The sequence below is a fragment of the Oncorhynchus nerka genome, linkage group LG14 (assembly GCF_034236695.1).
Source record: "Oncorhynchus nerka isolate Pitt River linkage group LG14, Oner_Uvic_2.0, whole genome shotgun sequence".
NCBI lineage: Eukaryota > Metazoa > Chordata > Actinopteri > Salmoniformes > Salmonidae > Oncorhynchus > Oncorhynchus nerka.
The window spans coordinates 56081096-56088335 of record NC_088409.1 but is presented as its reverse complement, the minus strand read 5'-3'; the positions used below and the strand labels follow the sequence as shown (position 1 = coordinate 56088335).

The 7240-nt window shown below is 45.7% G+C and overlaps 1 protein-coding gene across 1 annotated transcript; it reads left to right on the top strand.

The window, feature by feature from the left end:
* Positions 1 to 1275: 1275 nt before the first annotated feature.
* Positions 1276 to 6786, top strand: LOC115142132 (proton-coupled zinc antiporter SLC30A1-like). Its single transcript, XM_029681602.2, has 5 exons — positions 1276 to 1490; positions 2144 to 2758; positions 2899 to 3294; positions 5056 to 5512; positions 5618 to 6786. Exons 2-5 carry the CDS (start codon positions 2149 to 2151, stop codon positions 5928 to 5930), a joined length of 1776 nt encoding a protein of 591 aa, XP_029537462.2. The 5' UTR covers positions 1276 to 1490; positions 2144 to 2148; the 3' UTR covers positions 5931 to 6786.
* The last annotated feature ends 454 nt before the right edge of the window (positions 6787 to 7240 follow it).

Sequence of the window (7240 nt, the reverse complement as noted above, 5' to 3'; positions counted from 1 at the left end):
CAAAGGACCACCCAACAGCGCATCATGCGGATGTTTTTCAGCGGCAGGGAGACTAGTCAGGATCGAGAGAAAGATGAATGGAGCAAAGTACAGAGAGAGCCTTGATGCTCCAGAGCGCTCCGGACCTCAGACTGGGGTGAAGGTTCACCTTCCAACAGGACAACGACTCTAAGCACACAGCCAAGACAATGCAGGAGTGGCTTCGGGACAAGTCTGAATGTCCTTGAGTGACCCAGCCAGAGCTTGGACTTGAACCTGACCGAACATCGCTGGAGAGACTTGAAAATAGCTTTGCAGTGATGCTCCCCTTCCAACCTGACAAACCTTGAGAAGGATCTGCAGAGAAGAATGGGAGAAACTCCCCAAATACAGGTGTGCCAAGCATGTAGCGTCATATCCAAGCAGACTTGAGGCTGTAATCACTGCCAAAAGTGCTACAACAAAGTACTGAGTAAAGGGTCTGAATACTTATGTCATTTGATATTTCAGTTTTTTTTAAATGTTATATTTATTCTTATTGATACTATGTGCATATACTGAACAAAAATATGAAGCACAACATGTAAAGTGTTGGTCCAATGTTTCATAAGCTGAAATAAAAGAGCCCAGAAATTTTCCATATACACAAAAAGCTTGTCTCAAATTTTGTGCACAAATTTGTTCATCCCTGTTAGTGAGCATTTCTCATTTGCCAAGACAAGTAATCCACTTGACAGGTTTGGCATATCAAGAAGCTGATTAAACATCATTACACAGGAGCACCTTGTGCTGGGAACAACAAAAGGCCACTCAAATGTGCAGTTTTGTCACACAACACAATGCTGCAATTGGTATGCTGACTACAGAAATGTCCCCCGGGTCTGTTGCCAGAGACCAGCCACCTGGACAGCTGATGAAACTGAAGAGTATTTCTGTCTGTAATAAAGCCCTTTTGCGGGTGGGCCTGGCTCCCAAGTGGGTGTGCCTGTGTTCTCCCAGGCCCACACATGGCTGCGCCCCTGACCAGTCATGGGAAATCCATAGATTAGGCCCTAATCAATTTATTTAAATTGACTTGATTTACTTGTATGAACTGTAACTGAATAAAATCGTTAACGTTTTTGCATGTTGCGTTTATATTGTTGTTCAGCATAGTATCATCTTTGTTCAGGTTTAAATTATTTCCTCTCGGCATCATCTTTTCCTGAAGTGTGGTCAGTAAAGGGTTAAATGGGTGGGTGGGCTTTCCTCTTGACCCCCACAAGGGAATGGGACAGCGGATAAATGAGGAGGATGATGAGAGCGAATCACCTCACATGACAGCGATTATAACCTGGGAGTTTGGTGGGCGTGGGAGAGAAAGAGAACGAGAGAGAGAGAGAGAGAGAGAGAATAACAGAGCACAGAACACGTGAAGAAATGTCTTAATTCGGCGCGCAAATGTGCATGTATTATCTCACCGCCATTTACCAGGTGATTATTTGACGCTTGTGATCTACCGTTCATCAAAGGTAAATAAACTCTAAAACAATAATATATTAAGTCCTACCATTAAAAAGTGATAGTGGCAAACCATTTGCTAGGGAGTTTTTTTTCCGTCAGACTAGCCTACATTTAAGTGCTCTGAATTTGGAGCATATTGACATATTGGTAAATTCATATGGTAGTGTGTGTGTGCACGCGTGCCAAGCAGGTTATTCATGCTGTGAAACATGAATTCCTATGTGACTTTTTAGGATCAGCTAGTGAGTGGCTCACTGTCCACTGAGTTTGGTTGGGACCATTGCAAGGTAACACATTCCACTGAACAAGAGACGTGCTAAAGCTCCTTTGATACATTTCAAATCAAATTTGTCCATTTATGACACTGGGCAGACCGGCTAATACTAAAGGTTAAAGAAGGTGGCTGGTTTGTTTGTTACTATCAGTGCAGTCTTAGAAAAAAAGGTGCTATCTAGAACCTAAAAGGGTTGTCCCCATAGGAGAATTGGAGTGTATATTGTACTTTGGGTAACCAAATAACCTTTGCAGCAGTGGTCATTGATAGGAAGTCCTGGCTTTTACAGACCTTTATGTCATTTTTACATTAACTTGCATCTGATGGGCTGCTCCACCAATATCGAGCATGACATTTGACTTTTCGTGTGCCTGTATCCTCGGACAGGTGAGATGGCGAGCAGGTTGGGGCTCCCCCATGACAGTTCCCTACACAGATGCATGCTGGTCCTGACCTTCCTGCTCCTACTGTGTGAGATCGTTGTCAGCCGCCTCTGTAACTCCCTCATCACCATGGTGGATGTCTTCCACACCCTCTTCATCCTCATGCACATGGCTCTTCCTCAACCCACCCTGGGCAGAGGTTCCCCAAAACCCCCACCTGCCTCCCCTCTTTCCACCCCCAACACCTCCACCCCCACTCAGTCACCTGTCAAAACTCCCCCATATTCCCCAGCCACCTCCGGTGTGTTCCCCAGACCCCTCACCCCTGTGGCCTCCCTGTGTGGCCTGTCCTACAGTGGGGCGAGGGTCCAGCCCCTGGGGGCTCTGATCTCAGCTCTTCTGCTGGCTGCCTTGTGTGTCTCTGTCTCTCTAGAGATCCTCAGCCACACCCTGCAGCCCCACCCTATACAGCGCCCTCTTTTGGCCACGGTGATGGGGGCTGTCAGCCTACTCTACAACCTCCTGGTGCTGGGGCTCAGCTGGGGCAGCTGGCTTGGGACCAAGACTAGAGCTGCCTGGGAGGGGGAGGAGAGCTCTGTCCTTGGTGTGAATGGAAAAGGCACAGTGCATTCTTTGCTTTTAATATTAATGTCTGTGTGGGAGGGAATTGTGTACAAGTTCTGCATTATTATAGTAGGTTCAGTAGAATATAAGCAATGAGCATCTGTTTGTGTTTCCATTCTTTCCAACACACCACAGTCAAGGTCCAGACCAAAGACAGCAATGCAGTGGGGGGAGAGAATTACATCAGTAACCTCCCTACATCTCTAGATGGTGCCTTCCAAGATGGAACACTTGTACTCTGTAACCCTGGGACCTCCAGTGTCCTGAACCTTGATAGTGATACTCCGCACCCACCCCAGACATCCCCACTCCATACCGTGGCCCCTCAGGGTCCCCTTTCAGACCACTGCCACGGAGCACACACACTCCCTGCAGACGCGCACACACTCCCTGCAGACGCGCGCACACTCCCTGCAGACTGCCGAACTTCAGAGACACCAAGCAGCTTCCCACATCCAGAGGCCAGTGTCTGTCATCCAAAGGACCCCCACTCTGAAGTGTCTAAGTATAGGGCCTGCATGAGACACAGAGGTGAGGAATGGTATATTCCTGCCTTTGGCCTTGGCAGTACATTTGACTATTTGGTAGATGAGTAATTTCTATGCTTGTTGCATTTTGTGGTCGTATCTGTCCTAGTCTGGAATTTAAACAACAAATCAAAAGGAGGACTAGGGAGTCGAGACATGGTCAAAGACTATCCACTTGTTTTTTTCGGGTGGGGAGGGCTACACCCCATCCCCTGATTGGAGTAAACTATCAGACAACAATACTTGTACTGCGACATACAGCCATTTTCTCTCATGTACAGTACATGTAGTTAAATAATTATACATACCTGTATATCCCTAATTTCCTTTTTCTGCAAATGCTGGATTTTCACTCACAGCAGCCAATCCACCATTCATTCTGATTTGAACTCCAACCCTCCGATGTCCACAGATTAACCCATCTTTCCCAGCAAAATACCATTTTGTATTGTAAAAGGAAATAGCATCTCCCCATTTTACTGTGATGTCTTACGAGGGTCTTGAACCTCCCTATTTTTAAAATGTTTACCGATATTTCCCTATAAAATAAATACATTACCCAAGACTATAATGATAATTCCCATTGACTGATCATGATTTTTCAGATCCCCCAACAATATCTTGCAGGTCCATCTGAACCCGGATATTATGACATAACCATCACAGAAGTGCTCCACCGATGGACAGCACTAGAAAAGATGCCCTATTTACTCATGGCTGCCCCGGTCAGACTGTTCAATGCCCTACATATTGAGCATTCTTTTTATAGCAAGTATTTCATATAATAGTTTAAATTGAAACGAGCTAATTGATGTGTCAATTGTTGTTTAATATATCAGTTCATAGTTCATGTGGCGGCAGGGTAGTGGTTAGAGCATTGGACTAGTAGCTGGAAGGTTGCAAGTTCAAAACCCCTGAGCGGACAAGGTACAAATCTGTTGTTCTGCCCCTGAACAGGCAGTTAACCCACTGTTCCTGTTCCGAACAGACTGGAATGTTATGCAGCAATTGCTGTCAAACCTTGTGACTTTAAAGACATGCTCCAGAAGTTTGGCAACTACTTTTTTTGTAGTGGGCTGGACGTGTCAATGTTTTTATTTTATCTTTATTTAACCAGGCAAGTCAGTTAAGAACAAATTCTTATTTTCAATGACGGCCTGGGAACAGTGGGTTAACTGCCTGTTCAGGGGCAGTACGACAGATTTGTACCTTTTTCAGCTCGGGGGTTTGAACTTGCAACCTTCCGGTTACAAGTTGAATGCTCTAACCACTAGGCTACCCTGTGTACTTCATAAATACATAATCTATGATCAAAATTACTTACTTACCTCAATTAGGCACAAAATCACTAGTTTGGAAGCAACTGTTTTTCTGGAACCTGTGCTGTGCCATTTCCCCCCATCTGGGCCAGCCCCCCAGCAATTCGATTTCAACCAATGAGCTTCAGCCCCTTGCTATATGAGTGACAGCTAGCAAGATGCACATGATGCACACACACAGCAGCACGACAGAGAGAATAATGACATGGTGCACTTATCTGCACATTTTCTGGGACCACTTTTGGCTCGCTAACACTACTTTCAGAACTACTGGGTAAAAAGTAACCAAAAGTACCAGAGAATCTCTAAGTGAAACGGGGTGTTTTTCAATATTTATACTAATCAAGTTAAGCCATTTCATGGGTGGCAGACAGACTAATTATTACATTATTTCAGATTTGTTCAGTTCTTCCTGCCTTACCCTCTTTATCCTGTCTCCTCCTCAGAAAATCAGACAGACCCCACCACAGCCTCAGCCCTAAAGTCAGAAAGCCCTACAAGCCTCAGGGTCCAACTTCCCGCCTGCCTCCCATCCCTCATCGCCCTCACTCAGGCACTGCTAGGTTCCATCCTGGCACTCACCAACGGACTTACCCTGCTACTACTGGGCCCAGACTGCATGCATGGCTCTGGGGCCTATGGCCCCTTCGTCTACCTGGACCCTGGCTTCTCCATGGTGGCTGTGGGGGTGCTGCTGGCCACCACTCTGCCCCAGGTGTGCCGCTACGGTTGGCTGCTGCTCCAGGCCGTCCCGCCCCAGGTGTGTGTGTCTGATCTGGGCCGGCGGATCGCCAGTGTGCCAGGGGTGCAGGCGGTGCACGACCTCCACGTGTGGCAGCTGACAGAGAGCTGCCTGGTGGCGTCTGTACATGTCCACTGCCACGCTGGGTTCCAGATACACAGGTTTGTGTCTGTTTTTATAGTACAATACAATGCATGTTGCCGATGGGGAAATGGTTTTGGATGGACAGTAAATATAGTTAACTCAATATGCATCTATTCCCACAGGTGTGGTGATCTGTTGTCGGGGGTCACCAAGGTACTGCAGAGTGTAGGTGTGAGCTGCTGCACCGTACAACCAGAGTTCCTCCTCTCTACTCCCACAGCCAACGGCAACCTGGATAACAACGGCACCAACCCCACCATCATCCATAGGGAGATGCCCTCACACCTCGCCTGCAGCCTGGCCTGTGGGAAGGGCTGTGCTGGGAAGATGTGCTGTGCTCCTCTGGAGGAAGGGCCTGCAGAGCCACTGGCACCCCCTGCTGGGGAAACTGAGGAGGAGCCTCACGTGCTGATCATCGAGAACACCTTTCTTTGAGGGAAGGACCTCTAGGATGTATCTCAGTAGTGTAGAGTGGGCTCCTTGCATCCTTTCCTTCATATTAAACTGATGTGAGAGGCCTGAAGTGGAGCAAACCACTTTTGGCAATTAAGATTCAGCTTGGGGATTGAATAGAATACATTATTATTGTCAGAATATTCTTAAAGACTTCTGTCCCCATGTCATTGAGGTACTTTTAGAGAGCTAGATAGCCTAATGTAAGAATTAGGCTCAGGTAAAGAGTAGAAATCAAAGTAGTCATCATGCGTGTGTGTATTTTGGGATGGGGTGGGATAATAAACAGCATTCCTATGGGTACTCAGAAAGGGCCTGTATGTGTACTGTATCTACTGTATGTATGTATGTACTACATCGTTATGTTGGGATTGTATTTCATTGTATTAACACGGTGCCATACCAAAGATACAGTAGATTGTAAGCCAAGTCACTCACCTAATTAAGTGTTTATTCAATAATGCCATTTCAACATACACTACCGTTCAGTTTGGGGTCACTTAGAAATGTCCTTGTTTTTGGAGAAAAAAAAGCCACCAAAAATTGTCCATTAAAATAACATCAAATTGATCAGAAATACAGTGTAGACATTGTTAATGTTGAAAATGACTATTGTAGCTTGAGATGGCTGATTTTTCTATGGAATTTCTACATAGGTGTACAGATGCCCATTATCAGCAACCATCACTCCTGTGTTCCAATGGCACGTTGTGTTAGCTAATCCAAGTTTATAATTTTAAAAGGCTGATTGATCATTAGAAAACCCTTTTGCAATCATGTTAGCACAGCTGAAAACTGTTGTTCTGTTTAAGAAGCAATAAAACTGTCCTTTAGACTAGTTGAGTATCTGGAGCATCAGCATTTGTGGGTTCAATTACAGGCTCAAAATGGCCAGAAACAAAGAATTTTCTTCTGAAACTCGTCAGTCTATTCTTGTTCTGAGAAATTAAGTCTATTCCATGCGAGAAATTCCCAAGAAACTAACCAGAATCGAAAGAGGAGTGGGAGGCCCCAGTGCACAACTGAGCAAGAGGACGAGTACATTAGTCTCTAGTTTGAGAAACAGACACCTCACAAGTCCTCAACTGGCAGCTTCATTAAATAGTACCCGCAAAACACCAGTCACAACGTCAAGACTGAAGAGGTGACTTCGGGATGCTGGCCTTCTAGACTGCATTGCAAAGAAAAAGATGTATCTCAGACTGGCCAATAAAAAGAAAAGATTAAGATGTGCAAAATAACACAGACACTGGACAGTGGAACTCTGCCTATAAGGCCAACATCCCGGAGTC